Raw genomic sequence first — 18,107 nt, forward strand, 5'->3', positions numbered from 1 at the left:
ATGTTATATATGCATTTTGCTTTCTTGTCTGTTTCTTCACTGTACTGTAAACATCGTGAGGGCAAGGCGTAATTTGTACTGTTCAGTGAGAATAATACCTAGCATGTTGTACTGGATAAGTATGACTTTACTTCAATTATTCTTATTATTGAAGTAAAATATTTTTCAATTAATGCTAAAAATAAAGTTTAATTAGTAACAAGAGCTTCTGTATGGCTTGAGAAAAATATTCCTTGTGAAGGTTTTGATTTAATGACTTTCTATAGGAATCTTGAACATTCAAGGATATTAGTGATACATATCAAGTTTGAAACTGGCATTGGTAGGTTTTTTAAAAGGTAATTTATTACTCTTTAAAATGTTTATTTATTTATTTTGAGAGGGAGAGGAGAGAGTGAGAGAATGTGTGTGTGCGCAAGCAGGTGTGAGCGGGGGGAAGGGCAGAGAGAGATGGAGAGAGAGAATCCCAAGCAGGGTGACCTGATCTGAAATCAAGAGTCGAGTGCTTAACTGACTGAGCCATCCAGGCACCCCAGGTATTAGTAGTTTTAACAGTAATTACAACAAACACCATCATTCAGCCCGTATTGTAGTGGTATGTGCTTTGCATGGATTATCTTATCTAATTCTTAAAACAGCTCTATGGGGTATTTATCACTTCAATTTACAGGTGTGGTGGGGTGATTTAAAAATATGCCTACAAATTCTTTGATAGCCCTCCCTTTAAAAGGTGGGGGCCAGTTTGCCTCCTCTTGTGTTGGGGCTAGGCATAGTGGCTTAGTTCTAAAGAATAAAATAAAATATGGTGGAAGTGACAGTGCTTAGCTTCTAAGATTAGATGCCCAAAGCCATTGTGACTTCCTCCTTGTACTTTCTCTGGGATCACCCAATGTAGGTCTTAGTTTTCTCATCTTTAACATGAGTGGTGTGGACCCGACATCTGTAGTCGTACAGTCTGACGTGCTACAGATCGCCTCTGCATCAAACAAGGTTAGCATGGACCAACACACCAGCTTAATTAGGGGCTCTGTTCTAGAAAGACCTGAAGCTTTGGCAGTTTTGCTCTATTTTGTTGGGTTTTGGGGACTAGATGAAATGGTGTGAGGGTACTCAAGCAACGCTGTGACGAGATCTGCATGGTTAGGAGCTGAAGCTCCTTTGTGTGGGCACCATCTTGGAAGTAGAGCCTCCAGATTCAGTCGAGCCTTCAAATAACTGCAGTCCTAGCCAACATTTTGACTGGAACCCCAGAAGAAACCGTAAGTCAGAAATTAGTGATTTCTGAAGCTGCTCCTGAATCTCCAACACACAGACAGTGTGAGATAAGAAAAACCTTTTGTTTTAAGCCACTAGGTTTTGGGGGTAGTTGATTGTGCAGCAAAAAATAACAAATACATTTGGAAATGGAAAGACAGAATGGTTAAGTCAAGAACCTCACAACATCTAGCCAGTAGTGGTGATGCAAGAATTCGAACCCAGGCCTTCTGACTCTATGGTCTACATGTTAAACCACCATACTATACAGGCAGTCAAGATTCATGTCTCAAGTCATTGCCACATTGTAATCCGCTGTCAGGGCAGTGAAAACAATCTGTCCTTGGCTATTAAACTGGCTGGTCTTGCTCCATCGCAAGGTCATGTTCTAGGCAGCCACTGACCTTGCTTCTACGTCCTCATTCTGCCCCAGGTTTGTTCCTCCAGATAGTGGATGCCTATCTTCCCACTATACTTTCTCCCATTCCTTTGGGCTTCTGCTCATCCCCACTTCCAATCATGTAATTCCGGTAAAGCTGCCAATCATTGTACTCTTCTTGCCCCATAGGTGGGTGTGTGAGTTAAGCTGGCCAATCACAGAGTACTATCAGTGACTGACTGCAGTAATTGGGCCAAAACAAGAGCACATGATCTACAATCAGCCAAGCAGAGCCTTTGCCTGGGAATTTTATGTGTTATGTTATGTTATGTTATGTTATGTTATGTTATGTTATGTTATATCCTGTGAGATCTTGAATCCAGCCAACCCCAAGAGCAATTCTATCCTTTTGTAATCTGTGTGAGTCAATAAATTCTTTGTTTTAAATCAGTTTGAGTTGAGTTTTATCACTTGTCCCTGAGTTATGAGTAGCATGAAGAGCTTATCCCAGTTTTTGGAATATTGTAGGTGTCTTCCATTCTCCATGAGCAACAATGGGTCCATGTCATCTGAAGAACCTGGAGCAGAACTTTCCATTGGTTGGGTCAACCTTCCCACAGAAGATGAGGAACCTTCCCTTCATCCTTCAGGAAGCATCTGGCTTTTCTGGAGGCCAGCAATGGTCTGGAGGCAAGCTCAAAATAGAACAATGTTATGACGGATGGGTCTCTCAGTCACTCAGTTTAAAACCTTAGTCATCTCTGTATCCTTTCTTTCCTTAGTTGCTGACCCCTCCCCCAACTCCCAACACATACACACACGTACACACACATCCTGTTAGTCATCAAGTCCCGTTGATTTGGATCAAATGCTTTATGGAAGTAAGTGGACTAACCATAATGAAAGTTGGTGGCTGGTGAGGTTCTTCCTTGCAAGTCCAGTTTTCTTCATTTCTATTGCCACCACCGTGGACCACGGCAATTGGTCTCCCTGCCTCTAACCTCAACCTCTGCAGTCCATTTCTCATATTTCTTCTAGAATTTGTCTTCTAAGGCACCCTTTTGATCGCCACATGTTTTTGATGGATTTGCAAGTCTTCACCAGTTTTCCACTGCTGACTTGCTAAATTGCAAACCTCTTAGCTTGGCATCCAAGACTCTCCATGACTGACCTGCATTTGCTATCCAATGTCCTATGACCTCCACGGATCAATCTTCTAGTTTTCTAGCACCCCTCCCATTGCGGCACTGACTACCACCTGCTCTTACCTCTTTCCCAAATTAAAACACTGTCCTTCCTTTCCTATGAGTCTTCAAGATGCATTTCAATTCTACCTCTTTCATCAGCTATCCCCTGAGCATGCCAGTCCACAGTGCATATCCTCTTCTGTGAACTCTGTAACACTTGCTGTCTAGACAAGGGTTTTTCAAAGTGTGCTCACATTCCCAGGGAGCATTTGGCCAGCACAAGTCAAGTTTTTGGTGTTTTTATAAAACTACTGATTATATATTCAAATTTGGCTGAGCAGATTATTTCCAAACCCAGTTTTCTTTCTTGTCTTCTACTTCCAAATTACATCCTCATGCTATGGTGGCACGTTTATTCCCAAGTACAAATTAAGGATCATTAAAATTTGTTTTGTGACCTACAGATTGAGAGCTATTTATTATTGTTATTTAAAACCATAACCATTGGGGAAATAGTATGAAAAGGGGAGAGAATTGCTATAACTATTTCTACAGTTTTGAAACCAAATACACTTTGTTATTTCCACACACTCACCCTTCTCCCCCCCGCCCCCACTGTTTTAGTATGGGATTTTAACTAGAAATTGGTGTAAAATCTGTTGTATTGGCATAGCCTGACAAACATTCATTGTGTGCTCACTCTCTGCCAGGAATAGTGATAGATGCTTGTGATACAAAGATAAACAAGCCCCTGCAGGAAGAGGAAGAGTTCTCCAGATGGATTCCATGTGGAAGGACATTCTAGGCAGAGGGAACAGCATACGCAAACTCACGTATCCTAGAATGAGCCAGACGTGAAAACTTTGTGGTTCAGATTCTAAGAAGTTTTTTTTGAAGTGAAAAATTTGATGTCCTTTAAAAGTCTGACAGCTTCTAGATTAAACCCTTTCTCTTTGTCACACATTCTCCTTCACCATCTTTCCACAAGGGCAGTTCAGGGTCCCCATTCAGACAGGAACAACCTTTCTTGAGTTCTGCCGCTATATGCCATTTCTTATACACATAGATCCCCTATTTAATTCTGACATCACTTTAGGTGTTTATCACCATTTCCAATTTAGAGATGAGTATAGCGACATGTCCAAAGTCTCATACAGAGGAAATGAAGGAGGAAGGATGTGAATTACGTCCATTTCTCATCTGGAGAAAGTAACCAACTAGGCATTTTGGGGGCTGGGATGTGGAAGACCTTTCTTCCGAGTTCAGAACCGCCTGTCTTCCCAGGTTCTGAGTTAACCGTATCTCTTATAGAGAGAAGTCTTTAAACAGAAGGGAGACCATTTATCCAGGATCTTGGTAGGAAGAGACGACTTGATGAAGGAGTTTGGACTTCAGGGAGCTTCTTCAATACCTCGAGCTGGAGCCTGGCACATAGTAGGAACTGCTCTGTGTGGCACGACTGAATCCTCCTCACGTCTGTGAGGCCAGTTTCTCCTCTTGGATTCAAAGTCCCTTGAGGGCAGGGTCCCGGTTGAGCCTGTCTACGGACACCCGTGTAGTTGGGTAGACTGGAAAATGTTTGTTGAGTAGTGGATGAGTGAATGAATGGGGGGAGGCGGCTGTTGAAGGGAGGCCACGCCTGGCTCTAAAGACTTTCCAGGGTTTATGGGGTGCTGTCTTGGCGCCTCTGTATGGGCCATGTCTTCCCTCCTCCCTGGGGCCTCCACGTCTTACAAACCAGACTGGAGGGAGGGGCTATGTAGCCGGGGAGGGGCTGCAGAGCCCCAGAGGGGCCAGGTCTCCCGGGGTGGCGCCCACTCCCTCCCTGGGTTGGGGGTGGTAGGTGGGGGGTGGGGTGGGGTAAGAGGTGAGGCCCCCGGTCGGCTGAGCCCAGCTGGGGCCCCTTCCCTGCGACCGGCCACCGCTGCTCTCTACCTGCCTCCCCGGCCGCCCCTTCGCGGCCCCGGGGCCGGGTGCGCCCGGCGGGCACCTGGCCGGTCACCCCCGGGGGGAGCCCCGCCGCCGCCTCCGGAGCCGGCCCGGGGCGGCGGGGCGGGCCCTGGCGCTCCCGGACTCCGGGACCGGTCCCCCGGGGCGCGGCCGGGCAGCCGCCCCCGCCCCCCCCTCCCCGGGGGCCGGGCCGGGCTCCCGGGGGGCGGGGACTCGCCCAGTGGCAGCAGCGTCCGGGCCGGCGGCGGGCGCGGGGCGGCTTCCTGCAGGCGGCGCCGGGGCGAGCCGTTGCCCGCTGCAGCCACCGCCGCCGGGTCGCCGGGTCGCGGGGGCCGCGGCGCTCGGGCCGCGTCGGTGCCTCCCGGGCGCGCTGCGCGGCCGTCGCTGCTGCCCGCGCTCGTGCCGCCGCCGCCGCCGCCGCCGCCGCCGCCGCTGCCGGTTACGCCAGCCCCGCCGCCGCCCGCTCTGATTCTGCGCATAGGCAGCCCCCAAGCCTGTCATTCTGCAAAAACACAGTTTACTCAACACACCACACACACACTCACACACACACGCGCGCACACACACGCGCACACTGGCCCCCTCGCGCACACGCACGGAGGGCGCGAGCGAGCAGACGCGCACACCCGGCGAGCCAAGTTCCGCAGCCTGGCATGGCTTCTGGGGACCTTTACGAGGTACGGGGACGCGGGGGCGCGGCCGGCCCCGGCCCGCGGGGCGGCGGGCGGCGGCGGGCGGCGGGCGGCGGGGACCGGGCCGGGGCCGGGGCCGGGCGCGAGCCGGAGTTGCCGAGCCCGCGGCGGCGGCGGCGGCGGCGGCGGCCGGAGGGCGGCGGGGGCCGGGCGCGCCTCCCGCCCGCCGCCCGCCCGCCCTCCCGCGGCGCCCGCGCCCGCTCCCTCTTTCTCTTTCTCTCGCACACACACTCTCTTACTCCATCTACTTTGCGGCCTTGGAGGGGAAGGAGGAAGCCGGGCGGAGCCGGGGCGGGGGAGGTAGCGGTCCCGGGGAGGTGTTTCTCGCCCGACGAGCCGCCTCGAGTGCAGAAAGTACAGGTAAAAGTCGGCGCCGGACGTGCCGGGAATGCCGGGGGCCGCGCGGCGGCCGGCGAGGGTGCGGGGCGGGGGGTGCGCGGCCCGGGCTGGGCCGGGGGCGCGGGAGAGGAGGGGGGCGGGCGTGGGAGCGGAGCCCGGCCCCGGCCAGGCGGGGTCCGGGGGGCTGGGGGGAGACTGCGTGGGGGTGGGGGCGGCCGGGTGGGGGTACGGGGGACACCCGCCAAACCGCTCCCCGGGGCCACCAGGCCGTCTCCCCCCTCCCCCCACCTGCTGCCCCCGCCACGGGCTGGGAAGCCCTCCAGGCCGGGGCGTGGGGGCGGTCCTTGCGGGTGTCGTGCACGCCGGGGGCGAGAGGGGGCGCTGCAGAGGGCCCTGTGTGGAAGGGAAGAGAACATGGAAGTCAGAGGTGGGTGGTAACATGTTGCTGGAGGACGTGGGATGTGAGCGGTGCTCTCGACACTCTGCGTCACCCTCAGTGGATACCTGTCTCCGGGTCCACCCAGGTCCACACAGGTAGTGGCCATCCTGGGAGACTTTGAAAGCGTCTCAAAAGTGGTCAAGGAAGACGTGAGTCTGGCATCTGTGAAACAACGGAGGAATAGCCGTGGCCTCCGGGAGCTGGGTTGTAGCTGGCCCTGGACACAGCTGTTCCAGCTTTTGGGTTCCCGACGAGTGGACAGAAGGAGAAATGAGTCCCACACCCCCGAGGAGAATGCGTTCAAAACGGTGTTGGCCCCAACCAAGATGGGTGTCAGAATAAGGAAGTTAAGAGGCCAGACGTCTTCAACCAGAAGGCCTAGTGATCCTCCCAGAAACCAGCGTCACCGCTCAGCCTGGACCTATGCTACCTGCGCACGAATCTGTGAACCCTAGCCCTGCTTCTCGGGGCTCCTGACTAAATCGAGACGAGCACCCCAAAAGGGTGAAATTAACCTAGTGGGTAAGAAACTGCAGAAGTGATTCACCCACGAGAGACTGTAGGGGTGATTCACCTACCTTGAGCTTTTCCCCCTGGGCCCTCTGGGCGGCTGAAGCTTTTCAGATGGTAGATTTGCTGGCTGCAGTGGGAGAAGAATGGAGAACAGGCAGATTAGCTCTTGGCGTCCTGTGTGACCAGGGTCTTTGGAAGATTGTGGACTTGGTGAGGCCCAGTCATGGACCACCAGCCAGTGGGCTCAGATGGGACAGATGGGTGATCTTGGCAGTCTTTGAAAGAACCTCTGCAAATTGACCTCTTCTTAGCGCTATTGCCTTCCTCATCCTTTTGCTGATAAGGAAGGTGAAGTTGGGTAGAAACCTGGTGAAGAACTTTGGCAGATCAAGGCCAATGCGTGGTGCAAGCACTTTGGTCTGTTTCAAGATGGCGGAGCAATTTCTGAAACCAAAAGTTGAAGCACAGCAGAATGGGAGGTCTGATTGGACTTTCCTGGTATCAGCAGCACTGTTAGGGTATTGGTCAAGTGTCGATACTGTTCAGGGGCAAAACTCGACTCCTTAGGAGTATGGATTTTTCTGTCCACTGATACTGAGTCAACCTAGAGATACTCCCATTGCCTGAGTGCATCCTGAGGGTGTTAAGAGGATGTATGAGGAGCTGTCAGTATTTCTCCATGTAAAGTTTGGAACTTATGAACCTTCTGGGGATAATTTCTTGTTTAATGTTCACTTGAAACTATCCTCCTTAACACTGGTAATCATAGTCGGTTAAGGGGAATTTTCACACTGGCCTTGGAACTATGTTAGCACCTCAAGAGTTCTTACTGGAGAACAGGACAATAATAATCATTACCTCTGTGACAGTAGGTAATTGTACTAGATGTAAAATAGTTTTCCCATAGCTGATTATTGGCATCATCGTTACTAAAAGGGCTAAATTGCATTACAAGAGTATAACCAGTGTCAACATTTTCATAGTCTGTGTCTGTGTTATATAACCTATACTGAAGAATTTAATTTGCTGTCCAAATTTAGCTTGAAAAACAATTAAGTGCTGGGAGCTGTACATTTCTAGCATATATATTTCTAACTGTACATTGTTGTGTGTGTGAAAAATAGGATGTTGATTTGAGGACAGATCTTGGAATACCCAGTACGTTGATTGACCTTGAGAGAAAAAAAAGAAGAAAACTGATCTTATTCTCATTTATGGTATTACATTAATTGACTATTATATTCAAGTATATATAAAATGGCTTCTCATAACCTCTAAGAAACCGCATCTTGAGTGGGCTGAGAACTATTATATTTGTAATTGATGCACTGTACCTGTGTGTCTACTGACATTATCCTTGACCTTTTGTAGTGAAGATGTGATTTGGATTGTAGAGATTCTTCATATTCTCTTTGGTGCTTCACATAATTTAAAGAGTCAACCCTCCTCAGATAGAATTTTTTTTTTTACGGAATAGGTACAGAAAATGAAAAAAATGTCTGTAATGGCACTCTTCATAATGAGGAAATACAGAGTCAAGCTCGCTTTCCAAAATTTTGGACCTTGACAGATGGTTCCACTTTGTTTCCCCTGTAGAAGACTTCTCATCTCACCAGAAGGTGTGTTGTAGCCATCGCCTATAGAAAGGTGATCTTAAACATTGGTTGATCTTCTTAGAGTCAGGTATCTGGCTACAAAATGAAATGCTAATCCTGATCCTCAGGTCTACATTCTGCTAAATATAGCGGCATTCTGTGAACAGTTTTGGGCCATCTATTTTTTTGTTTTGTTTTGTTTTTTTGTGGTTATTTATTTATTTATTTTTTTTGCCTCCACAGTAGATAAGAAAAATGGATTTGAGTACCTTTAGATGGTACATGTGATCTCTAGTTTGTCATTGGCCCAATGCTCCCTGGTACCGCGTACCCATTCTGCTTCACTCGTATATTACTTACCTGGCTCCAGCAGGCATTAGAGTTTGCAACCCCAGAAATTTAGTTAATCTATTCGCTAAATGTTTGGGTATCAGGAAGACATAGGGAATTAGGAACCTGGTTCTCTTGTCTTGTCCCTCTCTGTGCCCTAGCTCCTTGCACATTCAAGAGTGAACAGAAGACCGAATTAAGCGTGGATAAAGTACCTTGGCTGACCTTTCTTATCCTCATATTGAGTGTTACCTTCTGTTCTCTTTTCTTCCCCAGCTTGTGATCTCTCAGTGGTGGCAACACCATGTGTATGGGTAGCTCTTAGTTCTCCCTGGAAGGAAGCGTGGCTGAGTCTCTTTCCCGAGAGCCAGTCTGTTATTCATTAGAAGGATTGATCGCATCTAAGCTTCAACCATGTGGCTTTCCATGTGGCTGTTGGGTGGTGTTTTACACCCCCTCCCTTGTGATTAGCTGACAGTTGTGGAGGCGGTCTCTCTCTACTTCTTGGGCAAAATTGTTCAAAGAGAATGCTGTCTATCTGCAGACAAAGTCAGTTGTGGCCAAGATGAACTTGACAGTGATAGTTCCTTTTGGGTTTGTCAACATTCAGTTTATGTATGCATCCCAAGGTTCTATCCTCAAAGCAGGAAATGTGCCCTATGTCTTGTTTTTGGGTGGGGGTGTTGATAGGCATGCATGCACCCATCCATATCTAATATATACGTGTGTGTGATTATGTGTATGCTTGTGTGTGTGTAAATACTGCATTTCATTCCAAATAAGATAAATAATAATAGATTAATTTTAGTTTTGTTGAAAGAAATTTACTTCTGTTAAAAATCAACTCTGCAAAAGTGATGACCATGGGCATTTCTGCCCTCGTGTTCTGCAAAATCACACACTAAAAATATGGGAAGATATAGGCTTATTGGGAAAACAGGATTGAGGCAGACTGCTGAAAACTTATGGAACTTTGTAACCGGAAACGAAACCAGAAGTGACTCTAATAAAAATACAGCTTGGTTAAATCTCCACCTGGCTGGTGTTTGCCTTCAACAGGTCGGTCTATCCTTCACAGCATTCAGACTGGGTTTGTACCTCTCTTCTCTCTGTAGGTCGCCGAGGGCATTTGCTTCTAAAAGACACCATTTTCATCAAAATTAAATCCTCCCCAGAGCATAGCCCTTGTCATTCATCTCTATTGGGAGAAATGTTTTCATAGCTTCTTCATCTGTAACTTCTAGCTTCGCCTGGCAGGTTAACATAGTGGAAATCATAGTGGTTCTTAAAGCCACAGTCTGCTACCACTCATATTAAAGGAAGGCACTGGAATGCATTTCCAGCTTTGTTCTATGATCTTCATACATCATTCAGTCTTTCTTTTTCTCTGTGACAGGGCTTTCCTATGATTGCTTCAGAATATTAACAAGCTAGGAAAAAGAACACAAGAGTCAACACAACTTACTTGTTATACTGACATCGTTTCCCTATTTACCAATCATACCTGAGGCAATTCCTGTCAAACGCGTAGTAGCAGAATAGATGATCAGTGATACAACTTCTCGAATCTCTGTACCAGTGTTAGAAGGGACAGATCTCTGCAAAGAAAATTTATCGGTTCAGTTGAATCGATTCACCTGGTGAATATTGAATGGAAGTATGATTCTCCCATCTTTTGAAAGTTATTTTAAATTGTCGTCTGTGGGCAGATACCAGCTTATTTTCAGGTAGACTTTTATGTCAAGTCATTCTTCATTGCATAAGATCATTTCTTCAGGGGATTAAACTGTCCTTGAAAGGGGTTTAGATGGCTCCTTGCTAAGGAATGGTTCAGGCATGGTAGTTTTCAAAGATCTGACATATTAGAGACACACATTTAGAGTCCAAAGTTCTAGGTCTTTCCTCATCTCATGGATGGTGAAGACAGGTATAGATGTGGCTGAATTCATAGCACAATCTTTCATTTGTTCTTTTTACATTCCTAGAACACCAAATATATGGCATGCACTAGGGAAATGGTGAGATTGTTCTCCAGAAGTCTGTGGTCTCGTGGAGATATAGTTAAGAAAATGGGCAGTTTACAGGGCAATGGGGAAAGCATTGATACAGGGCAAGATGGGGTTCTGTGGGAGCACAGAAGGCTTATGAAAAGATGTGGTGGCTACGGAAGAGTAGAAGTTAGGAAATGAATGGTACCCACCCCTCATCCCTTCAAATTGAGGGAAAGACAGGAGTTGAGGGATAACTCTTTGGTTTTCATTTTGGTCTCTTAGGTGGATAGTGGAACCAGTCATGGAGATAGAGAGCCTGGGAAGAAGCATTAATTGAAAGTAGTGAATCTCTGGAAAGGACAGTGAGTTCAGAGTGTTTGTGGAACATCCATGTATAGATGTCCACTGCCATGGTCATGTGAGCCTAAAGCTCAGAAGGGGCACCTGTTATGGGAGTTTGGGAATCATTAGTGTATAGATCATGATTAGAGCCAAAAGACAACGTGTAAACCTGAGGAGGGCCCAGTGATGGAATATTGGAGAAAATGGACATTTAAAGGATAGAAGAAGAAAGAGAAGTGACACCAAATTTACAAGGACTAGCAAGAGAGGTAGGAGGCTTTGCTGTTACGGAAGGCATTGGGAAATTGCATTTCAAGATAAAAGGTCTACAGTGGCCTTTGTAGTTAACAACCAGGAAGTCATTGGTACCTTAGGGTGCATCTATTCCATAGAGTGTGTTGGTGGTGGGTGAGGGAGGACCTGATTGCAGTATGATGGTGAGCAAGGGGATGTGGGAATGTGGATGCAGGGACGTCTTCTGTGGGCAACACTTTTAAGAATCTTGGGCATGATAATGTAGATAGAATGAATGTGATATCTGGGGGTGATGTTAGAGCCTGGATCAGCCATCTCCATTCCCCTGGTTCTGCACAAGGCTCTGCTACTTTGGATGATTTGGATGACAGTTGTCATGTAGATAGTGGGTATTGGACTTACATTTGTAAAAGAAGGGATTTTCCATAAACCCTACAAAGCCCTCTCCTGCTGACCTATGACAGTTGGGTCTGACATCTTCAGTAATTTAGCTGGAGACAAGAGTAGAACACCTATAATGTAGTCATACAGAACCTTTCTAAAGGGGTTGGCCAACTAAAAGATCTCGCTAAGTTGAGTACAAGGAGGTAAGTAAAGTTCTTCATTAAGGATTTTTCATACCAGCATTTTTCCGAGAGGAGAGGTATGGTGGACAGATCACTATGGTGTTATTGGTAAATGGACATGATGGAGTTTTATGTGTTAACTTAGCTGGCTCCAGTCCCTAGTCATTCTGTCAAACGCTAATGTAGGTCTTGGTGGGAGGCTATTTTGTAGATGTGATTAAAGTCCACAATCAGTTGCATTTAAGGGAGATTATTCTGGATAATCTGGGTGGGCCTGATTCAGTCAACTGAAAGGCCTTTAGAACTGGGGCTTACTCGAAGAAGAAATTCTACCTGTGGATAACCGCTTCAGCTGGGAGGAGTTTCAGCTTGCCCTTCCTAATGACCTGCCCTATGGACTTTGGACTTGCCTAGCCAGCCCCCTACCCCCACCTCCCCACCAACCACATAAGCCAGTTCCTTGCAATAAATCGTTTAAGGTGTATATCCTAGTGGTTCTGCTTCCTTGACTGAATCCTGATTGGTACAGTCAGGTTTCTGGTCCACACGCTACCATTTGATAACAGTGTGCTGTTAGCGGTGTCCCCTAGGCCTTGGTGGCCTCTACCGTACGATGGGATCTCTTCTGTGTTTGAAGTCTCTCCGTCCGATTGAGTCTGCCACCTCTTCGAATAAACCTCACTTATTAGGGGGTGTCGTCATCTCGTTTTGTCTGCATGTGTGAAGGGCTTCAGGAGCCCTGCCAGGCCTTGGCATTCTGGCACAGGGCACTCATTCTTGAGCGTGGTGGGCACACATGGCCATGCCAGGAATTCCCCAACCAAGGGGCCACCACCATATTCTCATTTTCTTCGTCAGGGAATTTTCCTCTCTGGTTTTCATTTCCTTGTCTTCTAGTCCAGTGTTTTAAAAATGGCATCGTCGTGGGCCTTACTAACAAGCCATGGAGCTTCTACAAGTTCTGGATTTGAATTTTATTTAAAAATAGTCATTTTGTAAATAGTCCATCGATCAAACATTTATTATATGTCTACTGTGTGCCTAGAACAATGCCAGGTGCTGGGACTGCAGCCACAAATGTCTTTTAAGCTGTTGTTCAGAATGTGATAGCTAAAGGCCTAACACCCACATATGGTTATACACCACGCTTTTAACACATTGGGCTGTTCAGTACATTAAAAGGAACGGCCAGGTCAACTCTTTTCTTTGGTGGGTAGACCTCAGAATATAGCTTTTCCTGCCATCTCTGGGCATATATTTGAACTTCTGGTACATGCACTGCTTTAGCAACATTTTAGGTCTGCAGCATTCTTAAAAATTCAGACCTGTTTATATCTCCTCACAGAAAATTATACAGGCAAATATGCTTTTACAACACAACGCACCCACTCAATGAAATACCACTCAAGGTTCAAATGGTGGTGGTTGGTGAATGTTCTGGACATGGTGTCATAATCAGTGTGTGATAATAGCTATCTCTTTGTATTGTACCAAAGGTGATACTGGGGTTTATTGAGAGTACTAGGCCCTTCTGCCCTGACTTTTTAATTTGAGAGAAGGAATGAGGGTTGTTGTTACATGTTAGAGGGTCAACCACAAAACAGACATTTCCTTTGTTTCTTCTTTCAGACTTTAGGGTCACTTAGAATGCAGAATACCCTCAGCTTGTGAGACAAGATCATGAAAACAAAGCAAACCTAACCTGACACTACTCACAACCATTTTTTATAGCAAATCAAAAATTGCTTTCTTATTTACAAGCAGACCAAATGCAGAAATAAATTGTTGAGGCTGTAATAGGAAGACAGCTAATGTTCTTGGGCCTCATTGAAAAAATTTGTTATTAATCAAAATAGGCTGGCTTTATTGCTCTCATGAGTTATAAGAAAGTAGCATCACTTAAACTTACAAAAGGCTTCTACACTAAAAAATTATTGCACGTATCTGATTTTATGTTGTTAGGTTTCCTGGAACCATTTTGATTGGGAAAAGGGGTCCATAGCTCAGCTCCAGGGTTTTCTGCGAGGCTCTAAGCTCTCCGAGGGCAGGACCATGTCTGTATTAGTTGTGATGGCATTCCCAGCTCTTGGCACTTTACTGGGTACATGGAAGCTTTTCAATAAATATTTGTTGAATGAGTGATTGAAAATGTTTGAAGCTGATGGGCTTACGCCACCTTGGCCTTCTCTTGAGTGAGCTTCCTTTATTGCTTCCCATATGGTTTTACTCTCTCCCTTTACTAAGATGATGCCTTCAGATTGTCCTTGACGTTCAAGATTCCATTTTGCCCTCCACCAAATCTTGTATAGATTAGGTAACAAAAGTCCCTTAAAGCCAGTTGGAACATTCAAGGCATTGTCCCTCTTGATAACTGAATGGAGAGTGGCCATCCTCTGAATCCGGCCTGTGACAGAGCCGCTCTCACACGGGCACACACAAAACTGTGGTTTGTAGCTGCCCCTACTGTTTGCATCTCTCTGCCTGTTGGCTCTGCTCTAGCCTCAGTGGCTTGGCCCCTAGTTTGATATACACCATGCATTTTAGGGGCGTCGCCTGGAACCAGACTCAGAAATGGAGAATTACAGGTAGAGGGTTTACTGAAGAAGGCTCTCATGAGATACACTCGTAAGGAAGTGAGGAAGGCAAGATGGGACAGGTGGAGAAGCTGACTTCCAGTCAAGTTACAGTTGAGATCTCACCTGGTCCCACCAAAGGCTCTGCACCTGTGATAGCCCTGAAGAAAGGATCTAAACTGAGGGAAGGGAACAGGGCCCTTGTATCCCTGTACCATGTAGACACTGCTGGTAGGCTGTCCCACGGTGAGTGGGGAGGGGTGGGGGTGTATTCTTGGGCAGAGGGCAGTTCCCTTTGAGGGACACAGTTGTGAACCTTCTGCAGCAGAGATCTTGCTACACGCGGAGGGGATGGGCATGTAGACCCTGAAAAGAAGACCTGGGTGTAATATCACATGATCTACTACACTATCAATTCTTGGCATTCATTGATTGGTGAGTCTGTCACCAATCTGTCTGTCCAATATGCATCTGTCTCCCTGCTTCTATTTTATGTTTTTGGTGCCTCCCTTGAAGACATGATTTGTCATTTGCCTGCTTCTTGGGCAGCCCAGGTCTTGAGTACTGACAGACCAGACATGTGTTAAGATCATGCCTGTGGTTTGTTTCCCCACACAGCATGTAGCACAGGGTTGCGAGCAGGGAAGTATTTCAGATGCCATCATTTCTGTTGGGTCTCCATCCCTTATTCTTGAACTGTTTTCCTTGACTGATTCTCCCACTCCTGAGGTGCCTCTGCTGTCTGTTTCTTAAAGTTTGGAGATTCTTACAGTTTTGACCTTGAGTTCTTCTGCTGATTATGATGCAGTGGCTGTGTGGATGATTTCCAAGTCTCTGACACTTGCCTGGATTTTTTTCCCCCTCAACTCCAGGGCTATCCATCTAACTCCACTTGGACTCTTTTCACTCAAAATATCCTAAGTTGAACTTATGATCTTCCTGTGTAAATCTTGCTTCTCTTTCTGGGTTCCTAGCCTCAGTAGTACCTCTATCCATTGGTCTCTTAGCTAGAAATATGGCCTCCTTTATTTTGCCCAGGCACCACGTATATTCTCTTGGATGAGCATCCTGCCTGTTTCCTGAATCTGTCCTTTTCCCCTGCATATTCTCTCTCCCCACTTGAATTCAGAAGACAACTCCCACGACTTAGATCACTCCAGAACCTCTTAGCTGATATCTCTGCATCTAGTCCAGTGTTTCTCCAAATGCTTATAAGGATCTTTCTCTAAAATACCAATGTTATCATGTCTCCTGATGAAATCCTATTAAGTGATGTATTAGCTCTTTGTGATGTGACCCCTTCTCACTTCCTGCTGGTTCTCCGCTTACAGCTGTAGTCTCTTCAGAGGTCTGCTCTTGGTTTCTGAAACACTCCACATGCTCTCTTTACTCATACCTTTCTGAATGGCTGGGGCGCTCTCTGTTACCAACCCTGCCACCTTTTTGCTTGCTTAAATCCTGTTCGTCCTTTATGTCTTAATTTGGATGTTGCTCTTGGCAGACCTTCCCTGGCTCATCAGGGGTTTTCTTTGGGCTCCTGTAGCACCCCATTCTTATCTCAGTAGAGCATTCACTTCAATATGTTGTAATTTATTATCTTATTTTCTGAGTCTCCTACCAGGTTTTAAGTGTTTTGGGGGCAGGGATTCTCTCTGTCTTGTTCATTCTTTAGCACCCAGCCCATGCAGGATGCAGAAGGCAATCTGGGTAATGAAAGAATGAATGTATACAGGTCTTTCGTTTACATGAATGTTGAAACTGATCTTGACAACCTGTTTTGTATGGAGTTTGAAGGACTGTCAGTCTTTCAGTTTTCCTCAGGGCATCTAACATTCAAATCTGTTTTCTATATCTTTTATTGATCAGTTGATCAGTGGACATTGGTTTCTTATAGGCAGAACTCATGGACAGTGTTTGGCTCTGTAATACCAGTAAAGCTAATGCAGTCTTACAGTCAAAGGACTGCCGAGTCTTGGGTTTGGGTCGCAGTTAAGTCATTTGCTTAGTCTTTCACCAACATCTCCAAGAAAGGATCGAAAGCGAGGGCCTCTTTTACTCTACTGAAGGAGACAAAAAGCTTGAAATGCTAGAACTGGCTATTTTCTTCACTAAATTCTGAGTGCATCATACAAGAGCTAGATGATACCTTGCCGGACTCTTCCCGAGAGTTGCTTGAAAATCGTGACGTCGTTATTGCTTTCTCATGCAAGACTTACTAAAGGAGGACAGTGAGGCTCAGCACAGCCTTGAGTCGTGTTTAATCCTCTTGGTGATGAAGAATGGGATCAGGACCCGCCTCACCGACTCATACCACAGGCCTTGACATTATGGGAAACATTTGATGTCTAAACTTTTCCTGGAAATCCAAACTTATTTGTGAACTATTGGAAGTCCGACTGAGTAAGGAAATCCAAACCTCCTGTCAGGACAAAAGGTGAATGGGTAAGATTTTAGTGTCTTATTGTTTACATTGCTGTATTGGCTGGTCTGCGTTGCTCCCTGAAACCACATTCACTTTGAAGAGTGTGGTACACATGGCGACTGGTGAAACCGACTTTGGTGAGGGTCTTATAGTTAATAGAAGGATAAAGGGAACCACAGAGAGGTTGGGATGCAGACACATATGGACCTTCTTCAAGTGATAGACCTAATTTTCTCTCTGAATTGGTGTGTATTTTGGTACTAGGCAGAAAGTCATAGCTTGTTTTCTTACCTTAATCATCACACATGGAAGAGATTGCAAAGTCTTTGATATCTTGAGGCATTTCTGTTTTACTACCCTGGCCCTCCCGCTCTTGTGTGGCCATGTCTATGGTGTTATGATATTTCAGGGAAGCTGGTGCAAATCCCGTTTGCTTTTGACGTAATGAAACAGTATGGTCTTTTGAAGAAATCTAATCTCTGGTCCTGGGTGATGCATGAAGAGGTTAGTGAAGTGCAATTTCCTATGATTCTCTTTCAAGATAATATTTTGTTTTAATTTTAAAGTTCTAAAAAATGTTTATTCATTTATGTTGAGAGACAGAGAGAGACAGAGAGTAGGGGAGGGACAGAGAGAGAGGAGAGAGAGAATTCCAAGCAGGTTCACTGTCAGTGCAGAGCCTGATGTAGGGTTCAAACTCACGAACTGCAAGATCATGACCTGAGCTGAAATCAAGAGCCGGGCACTCAACCAACATAGCCACCCAGGCGCCCCTAAGATGATCTTAATGGTTAAAAACAGTAACAATAGCATTCAGTGAGTGTTTACTATACATCATACACTGTCTAAATTCTTCACATTATCTCATTTAGTACTTCTTCTGGGATGGGCACTAATTTTTTTTAAATCCCCATTAATGATTCAGAAACAGACTCACAGCTACCAGATGGTAGAACCAAGATTTAAACTAGGTCATCTGAAGGGTGCCTGGGTGGCTCAGTTGGTTAAGCGTCCAATTTCAGCTCAGGTCATGAAGTTGCAGTTCAGGGGTTTGAGCCCTGCATGGGGCTCTGTGCTGATGTCTCAGAGCCTGGAGCCTACTTCGGATTCTGTTGTCTCCCTCTCTCTCTGCTCCTCCTTGCTCACACTCTGTCTCTATCTCTCAAAAATAAATAAAGATTAAGAAATTATAAAAAGATAAAATAAACTGTTCATCTGAGGTACTACCACTTAGCTCTTGTTAAATTATAAAATGCCCATGGTTTCCCTTCCAACTTCCC

At 46.3% G+C, this 18,107-nt stretch overlaps 1 protein-coding gene across 1 annotated transcript in view; it reads left to right on the forward strand.

Annotated features, from left to right (window-relative positions):
- Window positions 1–5,047: 5,047 nt before the first annotated feature.
- CDYL2 (chromodomain Y like 2) overlaps window positions 5,048–18,107 on the forward strand; it is a 168,586-nt gene continuing 155,526 nt past the window's right edge. The window contains exon 1 of the mRNA XM_086688848.1: window positions 5,048–5,447. Coding sequence (XP_086544974.1) covers window positions 5,424–5,447 — 24 coding nt within the window. The 5' untranslated portion in view covers window positions 5,048–5,423. The remainder of the gene's footprint in view (window positions 5,448–18,107) is intronic.

Source organism: Puma concolor, chromosome E2 (assembly GCF_028749965.1).
Source record: "Puma concolor isolate L17-30 chromosome E2, mPumCon1.1.hap2, whole genome shotgun sequence".
NCBI classification, from domain to species: domain Eukaryota; kingdom Metazoa; phylum Chordata; class Mammalia; order Carnivora; family Felidae; genus Puma; species Puma concolor.